The sequence below is a fragment of the Haliotis cracherodii genome, unplaced genomic scaffold (genome assembly GCF_022045235.1).
Source record: "Haliotis cracherodii isolate W230 unplaced genomic scaffold, xgHalCrac1.p SCAF_9, whole genome shotgun sequence".
Classification (NCBI taxonomy): domain Eukaryota; kingdom Metazoa; phylum Mollusca; class Gastropoda; order Lepetellida; family Haliotidae; genus Haliotis; species Haliotis cracherodii.
Window position 1 is genome coordinate 38289334 of NW_027266343.1, and position 16287 is coordinate 38305620.

Consider the following 16287-nt stretch of genomic DNA (forward strand, 5'->3'; position numbering starts at 1 on the left):
TAGCACAATGACAAATGTACCCACAATGCAGTCTATCCGGAAGTTCTATGATCATTAGGAAAAGACTGGTTGGTTCGATAAAAGCGAACAAATCAGACAGAATAAACTGTCTTTATGGAGTCTTACGATGTAATTGCAAACCAGCCCGTTGTCATAGACAATGTAAGTTTGTGGAAATGCAATTAGTTTCATTCTCTGAGCTCTGGATCGCGCACAAACCTACCTAACGTCTGCTAGACCTGTCAGTCGTCCCAACTCGTCTCCGGGCACTTGTTGGCTTTGAAATGATATGTGAAAGATGTGGATGACTCATACATTCATATGTTTGTAAATACTGTGCAATTGCAATTACTGTGTATATTGTATCTTAACATTTGGTCTCCTTACACTATTTTGATGGGTCAAATGACATTAACTGTCACACTTTTCTCACATGGTGTCATTAATTCAACCTGTCAGATAACATTCTTTTGACATTTGGTCATGTATCGACATCAGGTGTATTTAATTTGTATTAAATCTCCGGGTATTATCATTAACTGTGCCTGCATGTTATTGAACACCCATAAATGTGTACAGGTGCACTGTTTGTATGTTGCATCTTTCTCTGCGCCTTGACCATACATATATATACTGCCTCTGTGTTTTTTGTGGTATTGTCCGCCCGGAGAGTGTAATAAAAGTGCAACAACATTGGTTGTGACTTGAAACCCCATATCACCTTTCCATGCTTATAAGGCACATATGTTATGAGGATAATATTAGGCATACTACTTGTATCATATATATTCTCAAGAAATTAAGGATGTAAATTTGTATTTGTTAGTAATTTTTTTATCTGTCACAAGATAATTCTTCAAAAGAATTTATCAATATTTACATTGGAAACAGTTCTATTTCTTGTTATGTTAGTTTATAAAATTACCTACAACAAAAACTGAAAAGACTGATACATGGCAAAAATCAAACTAAAAGACCTAGTTTTCTGGATTCATTTGTTGCCTCCTTCTTACAGCGTTCGAGTCCTAACATGTGCACAGTTATATTTGTGAACATGGTGAATGCCTCTCCTGATCAAGTGTAAACACAACTGGTCATATCTAACTGATCATCAGATAATTTCACAATAATAGCTTATGTAACATTACTAGATTTGGAGAGATAACATCTAGTCCCTCTAGATTTTCACTAGTCTCGAACTAACAGACTAGTGGCCATGTATATCCCTGTTGATTTACAACCACAAGGTGTATTTATGATGTACCTGCAAGTTTGCTATGGTTAGCATTAAACTGTACTCACACTTTGCAGTACAGTGGATAATGTTGATGCAAATACTGATGCTATATGATTTAGTAACCATGTTTATCATCATCATAATAACATGAACAAAAAGTAAGTATATATTTGTAACGAAAAGTTTTTAATTTCTGTTTTAGGGGTCTGGAGTGATCAAAGCTGGTTTTGCTGGAGATCAAGTTCCTAAATACATATTTCCAAACTAGTAAGTTGACTGATATTTTAGAACCGTGATCAGTGTGTTAGACAGTAGTTGTAGTGGGTACTAATGCAGGGTTAGAAGGCCCCTTCTGAATGACTCACAGGGATACATTATCAAGTTATGATTTGATTTTCCCTATGTTTGCAAAACATGTTCATTTTGAACATGTTGAAAGACAGTTAAACTTAGTACATCTAGAATAATGTAGGCATTGAAATTCGCGTTAGCCTGCTAGCTCGAGACACTTTACCAAAGATATATCACAATCGTCCCAGGGATTTAATATATTCGACCAACAGCAGTCCACTTTAAATATGTTTCAGCAACTGTTTTCCTTAATGTACAGGCTGTGTAAGGATTATTTATAGCCCATGTAAAATTTTCAGTTTGACCATCTGGCCTATTGACCAATATTGACAGTGGTCTACTAATCAATCATGTGATTGGTTTACTCATCCTTTATATGCCAAAATTTAGTATTATTGATCACATAATCATCATGTTGATAATAACATCAACTGATAAATAACAGTCATGTTATTCAAGAATTATAACAATATATATTTGTTTGAATTTAGTCCTGTTTAGGTTGTAGTGTGCCATTGAATTAGTGAATGATTTCTGAATTTCAGCTTTAGCCTTGCTAGTTACATGTCTTTAGTTTCATAGTTCTGTTTTTGTTTGATTGGCAGAGTCTATTTTTATACTGAACTATGAATCTGTAGTTAAACCTATCAAATTTTCATCAATACAAAGTTTCAGTTACTGGTAATGAACAAGTTATATATTTTGTATTGAAAAAATTAAGTAGGGAATATTAATATACACGTGATCAACACTATTGAATTTGAATTAGTTAAAATTTAGCGTCACATCTGTATATTTCCGCCATATTGAATTTAAAGGCCTCATGAACAATTTAACTGAATCATAACTGGACATTAACTGTCTACAACACTAATAAAAAAAATACAGGTAATATACGTAATGTTAATCAATACGATCTGATGTCGACAGTAGCACTATGTGCAGTGGGAGTATGAGCCAGGCCGCCAGTGTTCCAATGTCATCGGTAGTCTTTATGCAGCTGCTGCAATATGGTATTGATTTGTTATTCTCTGTTTCATTTCATATAGATTTTACTAACATGTACACAATACATCTGCTTGGCTGTACTGATCAGGTAGCGAGTGGGAATAAGCCGAGTGCGGAGCTGGCAGGGTTGATAATCACGATTCTAGCCCATTCAGTTTCTTGAAAATACATTCTCATACTTTGATTGTTTTATGATTTTGAAATAGGATCTGTTTTCTTTCGAAATGTGAGAAGATTATTATGTTCAATAAATGATCACTATATACACTACCACTATTTGTTTGAAATAATTTTTAAACCCAATCTCATTAAAATCAGATCTTAGTTCTCGCTACCGCTAAACAAAGATCTGAGGACATCCCATTAGGACCGACCTTTCATCCGACCAGATCATGAAAGTGACAGTCGGAATGTGATTTCTAATCATGCAACCTCGAAAACGTTAAAACAGGGTATTCAGAACGATGGTTACGTGCTTAGCGACTGAATCTATACAATCTAGACCATATATTAGCCATTCTAGAACGTTCTTTTGTTCAGGTTTCAAATTTTTAAGCGAGAATTTGTCAAAATATGTTTCGAAGCGTAGTCGCCAATTTGAAAACACGAGAAAGCTGCCTTCTGATTGGCTAATGTCGACTTCTTGTCAGTAATTCCATTGGTCAGTCAGAGTTTGCCAAAGGTCGGTCTGACGTGACTCATAATGGGATGTCCTCAGATCTTTGTTTAGCGGCAGCGAGAACTAAGATCTGATTTTAATGTGATTTGGTTTAAAAACCTAATGAGATAGTCGGGCCCATAAGTGTTGCCTGCCCATCTTCAAAGTTACCTGCCCACATTCAGACACTATATATATTGAAAAATTGCCCCCCAAAAAGTAACTGACAAATTTTCGTCTTGTTTTAGTTGTAATAATGCAAACAATTACTTGAGAGTCTACAAGGAGTTACAATAATACTGAATACATAAGTAGTCTTAAAATTATCTGCTGGACAGTTGGGCAGGTGGAGGATAATTTCATGCAGCCCGACAGAAAAGTTACCTGTCACGGGCAGTCCGGCAGGCAGTTATTTCCGACACTGTTAACTACTCAACATGTGATCAGGATACTGAGATATTTCATACTGTGACTGACCTAACGAGATGATAACAATGACCATTGTGAAATATGTATGTGTAACCAACTTGAAATGAAGATGCACATGCTTTTGTTCCATGGCAAATTTGAATACTATTCGTATGACAACATATCCAAGCAATCAGTCACATCCAGACCCCATCTGGTGACTCGCAGTCCCTGTCAAAAGGACCTGTCATGTAACTGTTTATGGGGCTCAAGATGGCAAATTATTTGTCTGAGATATGATTTGTTGTATTTTGGAGCCAAGTTGAACTGAGTTGAATTTTGGTGTGTGAGTCCATGTTGATGTTTGTTAGGCTGAAGGAATCGTCAATATGTAATTGTATATTGAGATGTAACTGCAGCCTTAGAATCTTTCGGGTCCAGAGGATTAGTGGAGATCTTAGTCCTCGGAGTTTATGGCTAGTCCTGCTTGAACAAGACAACAATGTTTACTATGTCAGTCTTGCCAAAAACCTTTGAGTATACAAGCCTAAACTCAGCTATGCATCATGTTTAGAACATTTTAGGGGGCGGTCGGGTAGCCTAGTGGTTAAAGCGTTGGCTCGCCACGCCAAAGACACAGGTTCGATTCCCAACATGGGCACAATGTGTGAAGCCCATTTCAGGTGTCCCCCGCTGTGATATTTCTGGAATATTGCTAAAAGCGAAGTAAAACCATACTCACTCACTCACTAGAAGATTTTAGTGTTATTACTTGTATATGGATATTATTAGCTGAAGCTGAACAGAATTTAGCTAGACTCGGGCTTCAGACTGTGATGTTTGCATTTTGTCAGGTTTGTTCATTCCAGTTTGTAGAAAACTTGAACCATTGAGAACTGGGTCAGAATTATAGCCCTCTATTGTCAATGAGGACTGCCATCATTGGACATTTACTTGTCCACAACACAATTTTGTAGTCTCGAGCTAGTGGGCCAGCGTGACTTTTGAAGGTTTAACTGACCAGTATTGATGACGCCACAGTATGGTTTGTGCTTTGTCACTATGAGTGCAGGTGTATATCTAGGATTTTAAACTATGTTTCCCTGGCAGGTGAATTGAGTATTATAACTTTTCTTTTCTCCAAAATTGGGTATTTAGGATGGCTTGCACAGGAATAGTCCACCAGTTATCTTTAGCCTTGAAGCCCTTTTGAAGAGTGAGTGAGTGAGTTTGGTTTTACTCCGCTTTTAGCAATATTCCAGGAATATCACGGCAGGGGACACCAGAAGTGGGCTTCACACATTGTACCAATGTCGGGAATCGAACCCGGGTCTTCCGTGAGACGAGCAAACGCTTTAACCACAAGGCTACCCGACTGCTCCTCCTTTTGAAGAAATACAAAACAAGAACTACCAGAATTTTTGTATATTATGGCCCTATATAATAGCCTGAATTGAGAATTTTGATACTCCAATTTTGGAACTTTACCATGTTTACTATTACTAATATTTGCCATACCCCTGGTGCCAGATAACAGCACCTGGGAATGTCTAGATAAGACGCTCCAGTGCTTCGTGATGCTGACAATAATAATGCTTGAATACAACTTTCCATCTTGCACACTTTGAGTGAGTGAGTGAGTGTGTTGCAACCCTCTTTTCGCAGTATTTCAGTTCAATTACGGGGTGTCAGCTTGATGTGGGAAGGAAGCACGCAGGTCTTAGACATTTACCTCTCTGGTGGAACCCATGATCATTGGTTGTCTGTCATTATTTGACCACGATCAGCTGTACTTAATTTTGTTTTATTATTTTCACAAATAACGTTTGTAGAGACATTTTTGTGCAACATGCAGAAATCCATGGTCCACTGACAGGCCGTCACGCATACGAGTGACCCCCTCTCAGGTGGTCACTTGTACGCGAGACGGGAGAGCCGTCTAGCGTACACGTTACGTCCTCTACAGATCAGTGGTTGTCTGTCATTATTTGATCATGTTAATATGTTTATCTTTACAATGAATAGAAATGTGTTCTGATTTGAAATATTTGTCTTTTAGGCATCCCTTGAAGGATTAAACTGTTTTTAACCATTGAGCGTTTGATTTGCATATAGTCTGCGCCAAGCATGCCATGTGTTGGTCTGTCTGACACAGCTTTATTGTAACTGCCAAGTATTCCTGTCTGGAAACACAACTACAAGTTGTCTGTGTTTTACTTGCAGCATCGGCCGCCCCAAGCATGTCCGGGTCATGGCAGGTGCCCTGGAGGGAGACCTCTTCCTGGGACCCGAGGCTGAGGTGAGAGGAGAATGGGAGGACTTAGGACCCATCTTGACAGGGTTTAACAGCTTGTCTTAATGCTTGTAATGTTTTGAGAATGGATGCTCGGCCCCAGGGACCAGAGCAATTAGATTGTATTACAGTATGTTTTCATAATACAGTCTGAAAGGTATCTTTGTGAGGTGATACAGGCATACTTACATACTTACAGCCTTAATCCTTTCTTGGTTTAAGGGATAAGACCATTTATAAACACACTGAGTCAGTGATTTGTTGATTAAGTATGTAGCGTGGAATGGGTTGATGATTGACCTAAAAAGTAACTTAAACTTGTAAGTTTCTTTATTCCTGCGGATTGAAATTTCCAGGGTGGTGAGTTTAGCAATCTCATTAAAATCAGATCCTTATTCTTGCTACTGCTAAACAAAGATCTGAGGACATCCCATTACAGGTCATGTCAGAACGACCTTTTATCCGACCAATCAGAGCGTTGTTTACCAGATCGGGAAAGTAACAGTCGGAATGTGGTTTCTAATCATGCAGCCTCGAAGAGGTTAACATGGGCTATTCCGAACGACAGCTACGAGCTCATTTAAGTAAATTAGATACAGAGTTTCAGATAGCCGTCGATCATCAGTCATAGACGGATAAAATGTCAATTTGACAGATGGTTTGTTTAAGTAGTCTGACTTTTGACCGATAGAAATGATAAGCAAGGCATCCCACATGTTATAATTTCAGCATAAAAAAAGTAAATATTAAGAAATAGTAATACTTACAGCATAGATTTAATAAAACAATGTACAACTATAATAAATCGTAATTAAAATTTTGAGCAGTATGTGTCTTTGCACCATACTTTCTGTATCACAGGGAAACACTGTCAGGAGCTGTAGTGACTTAGTCAAGGTTTTGGTGCAAAGGACACTATTCCTGTCCTACTGAGAAACAGGCTGTTGCCTGCCACACAGGACTCTTTCATAGGGGTTAAATTGAAGGCCAACAATTTCAAGAAGTAAATTTTTCTGGGGCACTAGACTGCTGGGAAAAACTGAAAAGACTCATGTTCAGTTTGAAATGAAGGTATATTGGCTATTGTGAATTGATTAAAGGCTGCCCAAACAGACTTTTGTATTTTGTTTATTTGACTTGACGTTTGCCATTGACTTATAACATTTTTGCATCCAATTTGTTGACCTATTTATGGCTTTAAGTGTCAAGATCAATTAGATAATAAACTCAAACTTTCAAATTGGATTGCTCCAAATCATGTTTGTTTATACATATCAGATCTATCATGTAAGACGAGTTCTATGGATGAACAACTTCTTTATTACAATTAGTGCGACGTTTCGGTGTAGATCCTAACACCTTTATCAAGCAATCAAACGTCGCACTTATTGTAATAAAGAAGTTGTTCATCCATAGAACTCGTCTTACTTCATCATTCCAACTTCTAAATGCCACTGAAAGAAGATCTATCATGGTTTATATTTTGGGGCGGTCGGGTAGCCTAGTGGTTAAAGCGTTCGCTCGTCACGCGACCTGGGTTCGATTACCGACATTGGTACAATGTGTGAAGTCCATTTCTGCTGTCCCCCGCCGTGATATTGCTGGAATATTGCTAAAAGCGGCGTAAAACCATACTCGCTCACTCACTCATGGTTTATATTTGAATGTTTCATTCTTTGTATAGGAGCACCGGGGTCTGTTGTCAATCCGCTACCCGATGGAGCATGGTATTGTGCGAGACTGGAACGACATGGAGCGGATTTGGCAGTACATTTACTCCAAAGACCAGCTACAGACTTTCTCTGAGGAGGTGGGTGCTAGATTGATGCAAAGCTTTATCTATGTACTACTCCCCTTTCACTATCTGACATTTACTGGTCACTGTTACATTGCTATGAATTGCTAGAAAAGTTCTTAGGAGCCTGTTGCTGATATTTACATCAGGCATCAAACATGCTTCATTTGCACATTGTAGAATATTGTGGAAAGTTTTTTACATACCTAGTTCAACCATTTACGAAAATTCACAAATGAACTTGATTGCAATTAATGTAAAATGTTTTTGTTTTGAATTATGAACGCGAAACACAGTCATGTCCAGTACTTTCTGAACGGTTGTGTAACTTATGTTCTAAAAATAGCAACAGTGACGAGGCAGGGAAATGTTATTGATTGAATATTGCTTTACGAGGCACGAAACCTCACTCACTCACTGAAGGATCTTGGGTGTGTCTCTAGTTGGATACATACTTCTACCATCTGGCTTTTTCAGCACCCCGTGTTACTGACAGAAGCACCTCTCAACCCCAGGAGGAACCGGGAGAAGGCTGCAGAAATATTTTTCGAGACATTCAATGTTCCAGCCCTCTTCATATCCATGCAAGCTGTTCTTAGTTTGTAAGTACTTCTGTCTTCATGATGTTGTAATGTGCCTAATTGTAAGATTTTTATGGATTTTAAGAATTTCATTTATCATATTTCGTTGCACTCTAGAGATATCTGGGAATGAGTTTTTGTTTGTTTGTTGTTTAACGCCACACTCAGCAGTATTCCAGCTACATCATGGCGGTTTGTACATAGTCACGTCTGGACCAGACAATCCAGTGATTGACATCATGAGCATCAATCTACGTATTTGGATGTGATGACATGCATCAAAACAAGTCAGTGAGCCTGACCATCCAATCCCGTTAGTCACCTCATACGACAAGCATAGTAGCCTTTTGCGGCAGGCATGGGTTCCTGAAGACCGATTCTAACCCGCATCTTCTGGGTTGAATGAATTTGTGAAGAACTGGTATGGTGACCCAAAGTACTTGGAGGGAAGCATTTCAAACTCCAACCACTAGTCCAATCTTCCAGATTCTTCTAGTCTTGTTGTGAGAAATTGGCTGTGCAGAGTTGTTTCCCTTGGGCATGCCAGAAACCTAAAGACTGTGGGTTCGATTCCTTGTTTACCCCAATCTCATTAAAATAAGATCTTAGTTCTCGGGTAACGTCACGGGTCACGTCACGTCAGACCGACCTTGCATGAACTTTGACCGACCAATGGAATGACCAATCAGAAGGCAGCTTTCTCGTGCTTTACGGCACAAATTTCAAATTGGCGACTACGCTTCGAAACTTATTTTGCAAAATTACAAATTTGAAGCCTGAACAAAAACATTCTGGAATGGCTAATACATGGTCTAGATTCTAAGGATTCAGTCGTCAAACCCGCAACTATCGTTCGGAATACCCCATGTTAAAGTTTTCGAGAGCATGATTAGAAATCACATTCTGAGTGTCTCTTTCATAATCTGGTGCCGCACTGATTGGTCGGATCAAAGGTCGTTCTGACATGACCCTGAATGGGATGTCTTCAGATCTTTGTTTAGCGGTAGCGAGAACTAAGGTCTGATTCTAATGAGATTGGGTTTGCTGTGATTATCTTGTTAGGTTTGTCAGCATCATGACCATGCTTTTGGGTTTCACCAAAGTGGTAATCTACATTAAGCCGACACTCTGTGATATAATTGGAACACTGTTAAAAGCAGTGTTAAACCCAACTCACTCACTCCTTGTCATGTGCAGCGTGTCCTCATGAAGTTCGGGGAATGCGTCTAGAATCGTACAACTGATCAAGCATCATACGTTGTTTCAGATATGCCACTGGTAGAACAACAGGAGTGGTGCTAGATGCGGGTGATGGTGTCACACATGCTGTACCCATCTACGAGGGCTTCGCCATGCCACACAGTATCATGCGTGTCGACATCGCCGGGCGGGATGTCACACGCTACCTCCAGCTTCTCCTCCGGAAGGAAGGCTTTGATTTCCACACCACTGCCGAATTCGAGGCTGTCCGAACTATCAAAGAAGTAAATATTTTTCCTTTTTTTCAGTTTTGAGGAAAGGAAGTTCAGACCTATGCATATCAATCTCTGAAAACAATTTGGAATGAAGCATCAATTAATTTTAGAAATTAAATTAAAAATGCATTAATTACTTCATTATTTTTAAAACACTTTTTCAATGGGTAGTTTTGAAGATGATAATGACTTGCTTATTCAGTATTTGTGAATGAACAGTAAGATATGTAGAGAATCTTGCCCTTATTCAGTATTTGTGAATGAACAGTAAGATATGTAGAGAATCTTGCCTAAATAACTCTTGATATCAATGATATCAACACAAATTGATAAAAGTTTAAAACTCGTGAGACTTTCCGAGGAGTTTTGGACTGTCATCGATGGGTGTTGATGTTGTGTCGGTATTGAGACTAAAATGATTTTCTATAATGTGTGCATCTTCTTGCAGAAAGCATGCTACTTGTCTATCAACCCCTTGAAGGAGGAGAGTATGGAGACAGAGAAAGTGCAGTACTCTCTGCCCGACGGTAACGTCATCGAGGTGCGTCCCAGAGTCTTTCCTTCAATTTAATATGGGTTGCGGTTAAAACATTCGCTCGTCACGCCGAAGATCTGGGTTTGATACTTCACATGGGTACAATGTGTAAAGCTCATTTCTGGGGTCCCCCAACTGTCATATAGCTGGAATGTTGCTAAAAGCTGCGTAAAGCATACGCACTTACTCACTAATATAACAGTCAAACTAATCTACAGTCTGCGACTTTAGACACTAGTCAGAAACTGAGGTCAAGGAAAATTCTGTCCTGTCCAGTAAGCTCAGATAATAATAGTCAATATAGTTGCACTAAAATCAAGGCTGCATCCATACTGAGGGCAGATAGGCATTGGCTATTGGAGGAGTCATGTGTTTGCACAAGTTCTGTTTGTAACCTGAAGAAAATCAGCTATTGGGTTATGTGTACATAGTTGAGGTGTGACAATTGACCACCTCGCAACACCTTATGTATCACGATTGATTTGTTGATTTAGGTTTGTTCTTATGGTATTGTTATCCAGTCAGAAATAGCCTTGTTTCAAAGTAGGCTGTCAGGTAAAGCTTACCCAAGTAGTAATGGTTTCATTGACAGTCTCAATTGCAAAACAAGATCAACGCAGAGCCATATTAAAAACTACATGGTTATGTCATGTTTATTGTGTATTGTATCCTATCTTCTAAAATAAAGACAAACACTTCACTCATTGGCATATTTTATAATAGGAACTGTGTTACAATTTAAGAAATGCTGGATTTTAAAATAATTGGTGCAGTAGATTGCAAATGCTGTGCTCTGTCGTGGTCCAAGTGGAGATAATTTCAAGGAACATCAGATTATCTCCCCTTACAGTCTTTGCCTTCACTACAAAAATCTTTGTTTGATTTCAATTTGGTAACTTTTTTAGGTGCCTGGTATTAAAAGTTAAAACTTCTGTTTGATGCCTAGATATTTTCATGTTCTTTTCCTTTAATGTGATGTTTGATATCATAGGTTGGGCCAGCTCGATTCCGAGCCCCAGAGTTGTTGTTCCGCCCTGACTTGATCGGTGAGGAATGTGAGGGGATTCACGAGGTGCTTGCATACTCCATACAGAAGTCAGACATGGATCTCAGGAGAACACTATTTTCTAATATTGTCTTGTCTGGTGGATCAACATTATTTAAAGGTACACTCAGATTTTGATGCTGCTTCATCTGAATTATTGTTCTCTAGTCATTAGTATTTTAAAGTATTTAAGACACTCTAATCCTATTTCCCTTGCTAAAACAGCCTTGAAGTACATATCATTCATGAACGGGGGTTTGGTTGAGCAGCCAAGTGGCCGAGAAAGCCTTAATTTAATAGCTGACATTGCCCACATTTTTCGTTTTTACGAATTGTAACTAAGATTTGAATATATGATTTCTTCCCTAGTTCATACGAATATGTCAATCTACAAGAGAGAAAACTCACAAGAACAAATTTTCAAAGACACCAGTAAAGAGAGAGTAATTATTTAGCATTACACAGTTTGTTGGATTGGTTTGAAGTCTACTTATAGTGTTGCAGGGGGCAATTAGGTGTGCAGAGTTGTGTCCCTTGGGAATGGGAGGAAACCTATGATTGTGGATTCGAATTCTGGTTTGACCCAATTATGTTTCCATGGTTGTCAGCACCATACCCATGCTCGTGATGACCTGCATCACTTCAGGCTTTCTTCCCACATTAAGCTGACACGCCGTGACATAACTGGAATACTGTTGACAACGGCGTTAAACTCACTCACTCACTCACTCAACTCACGTGTAGCAGCATCTGTCCAATCTAGACACTCCCCTCGTATTATCAGAAGTTCCTGCAGTCAAAACACAATTTAAGCAAATAAATCATCAACTACGTTTCGGAGTCACATGGCAGTATTGTACTGTAGATGATGCATATCACCCCAGTCTTTGGTTTCTCGACAAGATCATATAAAAATACTAATTGTAAGTTGTGAAAGTTGGCAGCTATGTAATTCCCTCTATTGGTACAATCCTAGTATTACAGAATTAAGTGGAAATCTCTATCAATCCACCCAGAATATGTTATTGTTTTTACTGCCTGTACATCTACAAGGTTTTCCTGTATGACTTGCTGGCTGAGCCTGATACATTTCCTTCTGTTTCAGGTTTTGGAGATCGACTACTTAGTGAAGTGAAGAAATTAGCACCTAAGGATATCAAGATTAGGGTCAGTATTCTTATATATTGCCTTATGTTAATATATAATGTTAAGATATTTAAAAAAAAAATACTCCTGCATTCTTCCATGGAAACTCAGAAGACAAAGTTGAAAAGGAGACATGGATAGTACAAAACAATTTGATATAGCCTTCTTAATGAAAACAACAGTTTCATTGTCATTTACTGAGAACCATTTGCAGCCTTATAAATTTAGGGTTTGTTTTAAGATGAACAAGAGGACCAGCGTAAAACTTACGCCACTAGTCTTCATAGACTGACCTCACAGCATTGAGAACTGGTAAAGGGTTCTAGCCATCAAATGTTATCAGTCATTAATAACATTCAAAGGCTGAGTTGTTTTTCCTGACATGGGTACAAAGCGTGAAGCCTATTTCTGGTGTCCCCCGCCTGGTATTGCTGGAATATTGCTAAAAGCGGCGTAAGACCATACTCACTCACTGGTACTTTGCAAGTGTTGAGTGGTATGGATCCATTTATCTGAAAATATTTTCAGTTGTAATTGATGTTGATAACTCTTCTCTACAGATATCTGCTCCACAAGAAAGGTTATATTCAACATGGATTGGGTGAGTACTCTTTCATTTCTTTTTGTTGTAGTAGTAGTATTATTATTATTATTATTATTATTATTATTATTATTATTGTTACATTGATGGGGCGACCCTTGAAGATTCCGGGGTAGAATAGGTCTTCAGCAACCCATGCTTGCCGTAAAAGGCGACTATGCTTGTCGTAAAAGGTGACGATCGGGTGGTCAGGCTCGCTGACTTGGTTGATACATGTCTTCGGTCCCAATTGCGTGGATCGATGCTCATGATGTCAATCACTGGATTGTCTGGTCCAGACTCGATTATTTTACAGACCGCCGTCATATAGCTGGAATATTGCTGAGTTCGGTGTTAAACAACAAACCAACCAACCAACCAACTATTGATGGGACAAGGGTTATCCTGTCCCCCAAGTTACTGTAGTTGCATCCCCAAGGCATGCCAGAACCCAGTGATTGAGGGTTTGAGTCCCAGAGCAGCCCTGATTATCAGTCTAGGTTTATCAGCACCCTACTATTGCTAAGGGTTGCTAAGGGTTGCACCAGAGTGGGAAATGTCTGCCACCCGAACATCAACAGGCAGATCTTCCGCAAAAAGCTGATGTGCTGTCCTACAACTGAAATACTGTCCAGAGCTGCATTAAATATGTTACACTCACTGTTTCATTGCGTTCTAGAGCTGTTTTAAAGCCAATTCATTCACTGCTTCACTGATTTCTAGAGCTGTGTTAAAGCCAATTCATTCACTGTTTCATTGGTAGGAAACATGACATCATCTAAAACACTTTCAAATGAAGACTAAATGGTGATAGAGATGAAAACTATCAGTACAGTTTTTTCCGACCATATCTTTTTGTTTTTCTAATATCCATCATAACAGTGCAATGATAAAAAAAAATTCAATATTTACCGCTAACTGAAAATAAATATCGCATGGCTTTAACTGTGAAATGGTCTTGGTTTCAGTGGCTCCATCCTTGCCTCCCTGGATACATTCAAGAAGATGTGGGTGTCTAAACGCGAGTATAACGAGGAAGGAGTCAAGGCGATACATCGGAAAACATTCTAGACCAGGAGGCATTTTAACACATAATTCTACATCCTCATATGTGCATTTCTTGTAAATGTCCATGTAATATATTATTTATCTGTTGACTTTAGCCGCAGGGGTAGCACATCAAGGACTGTTTCAGCCATCTCCAAAATGGCTGTTGCCTTACGCACCCGAACAAGTGGTGTAACTTCACTGCTTTGTGATAGGCCTGCTCTGGATATGTTAATGTGTTCTCATGTATATCAGTTCAGGATCTGAGAGACAGGCCTCTTTGTGTAGGCTTACAGCTTTGACTTAATCATCATGTCATATCATGATAAAAATTGCTTAGTCGTCAGATTTAGTTGTTTCTGTTTGAAGAAAAATAGGAAACTTCCCGTTGCAAAGTGTCTTCCCTGTAACGGAGCTGCCAACTGTCCCACATTTTCCGTGTTTGTTACAATTTTGCAACTAAAATACAGTTTCTTCCTTGATTCATACGAATATTCTGATGATAAAATCATGAGGACTAAATTTTGAAAGACGCCCGGATGCCATTGTACAAAGGGATCTTAGCACTAAGGTGATCGTAACTCCCACACTTAAAGGAAGGCTTACGATCATTGTATTGCTAAGGTTGTTTTGTACAACAGCACGCTGTACAGAGAGTCATGTAGCCTTAGAACCTCTGCTACAAATGTGTATCAACTGGTGTGAAGTCTATTAGTTGTGTTGCATCTGTCCAATTGAGGGGGCGGTCTGGTAGCCTAGTGGTTAAAGCGTTAGCTTGTCACGCTGAAGACCCGGGTTTGATTCCTGATATGGGTACAATGTGTGAAGCCCATTTCTGGTGTCCCCCGCCATGATATTGCTGGAATATTGCTGAAAGCGGCATAAAACCATACTCACTCACTGTCCAATTGAGACACTTTTGTCGTGTTTTTGGAAGTTGCTGTAGTCAAAATTGAAACTAAGCAATAAAATTATCGATTCAGATTTGAAATCTCATGACTGTATTGTACTGTAATTTTTTCCTATCGTCAGGCATCGGTGTCCCACCAGAGGACTGTAACAAAGTACTAATTGCAATGTGGTGAAAGTTGACAGCTATGCTGCAGTATTTGTTTCAAATTTGATATTTTATTAAGTAGCTGAACTTTATGTACTCGATATGAGAAACATTATTATATTCATTGTATTCCAAATAAGCTCTGATCTGCTTTACATTGCTCTCAAGACGTTTTGGACAATGAAACCAGAGGAGTTTAGTGAATTAAACTTTAAAAACAGCTTGAAATTATCAGAAGTCACAGTACATTGAAAGTGTTTGGATTTAAGGAAATATATTTTCTGAAGAATATATATTGTATTTGACCAACTCTGCTTGCTTGATCCAGATCTTCAGAATTGTCAGTAACAGTAGCTGTTGTACATAATTTATCCTGCTCCTGTTGTGGGATCATCTCTGCTTGAGTACACGTAGATTGTGTTCCATGCATTCACTGTGAGTTGTTACCCAAAATGCATTATTCTTATCGATTGAAACAAATTTTCGTTAGACCTAAGAGCCACTTGAGAAGATACACTGTACCTACCCATAAACGCAAGCACACAAATGGTGAAAAGGTCACTGTGAACGAAAAGTTCTACGATTGTGACGTGAATTACATGACACAGCTTTTGACATAATTTATTTGTTGTTTGTAATTCTAGTGCTAAGATTCTGATGTGTGAGCTGCCAGTGCTGTGTTTCTTTGTGTACATTCACAGTGCTGTACAACTAGAACAAACCATGCCTTGATTACACAAACATCATGTACAAGCTGAAAGAAATACTCACTATCTTTCAAGATAGACACAATTTTATGGATAACAACTTCTTTAATACTTGCTTGACAACGGTATAAGGATCTATACCGAAACGTCGCTTTTCACAGTATTTAAGAAGTTGTTATCCATAAAATTGTGTCAATCTTGTCATCCTTCAACTTCTAAGTAATCATGGTAATGCCTATCAAACAATTTCACTCTTTCATTTGTCAGACCAATTTTTGCACTAAAATATACAAAAAATGTATTGAACTGATTTTCAAATATTATTATAGATAGCTTCTCCGATTGTCAGTAATTTTTCAGTTTT

General features: G+C 38.6%; 2 protein-coding genes across 2 annotated transcripts in view; one reads left to right on the top strand and one right to left on the bottom strand.

The window, feature by feature from the left end:
- The window catches only part of LOC139452956 (suppressor of fused homolog), a 41087-nt gene extending 40827 nt beyond the window's left edge, over nucleotides 1–260 (bottom strand). Inside the window, exon 1 of the mRNA XM_071234578.1 lies at nucleotides 224–260. The gene's annotated coding sequence lies outside the window, so the exon portion shown is untranslated. The remainder of the gene's footprint in view (nucleotides 1–223) is intronic.
- On the top strand, nucleotides 44–15055 carry LOC139452957 (beta-centractin). Its single transcript, XM_071234580.1, has 11 exons — nucleotides 44–162; nucleotides 1440–1504; nucleotides 5886–5961; nucleotides 7640–7765; nucleotides 8228–8352; nucleotides 9599–9815; nucleotides 10255–10347; nucleotides 11333–11507; nucleotides 12492–12553; nucleotides 13093–13133; nucleotides 14081–15055. The coding sequence occupies exons 1-11, from the start codon at nucleotides 115–117 to the stop codon at nucleotides 14181–14183; spliced, it is 1131 nt and encodes a 376-aa protein (XP_071090681.1). The 5' UTR covers nucleotides 44–114; the 3' UTR covers nucleotides 14184–15055.
- The last annotated feature ends 1232 nt before the right edge of the window (nucleotides 15056–16287 follow it).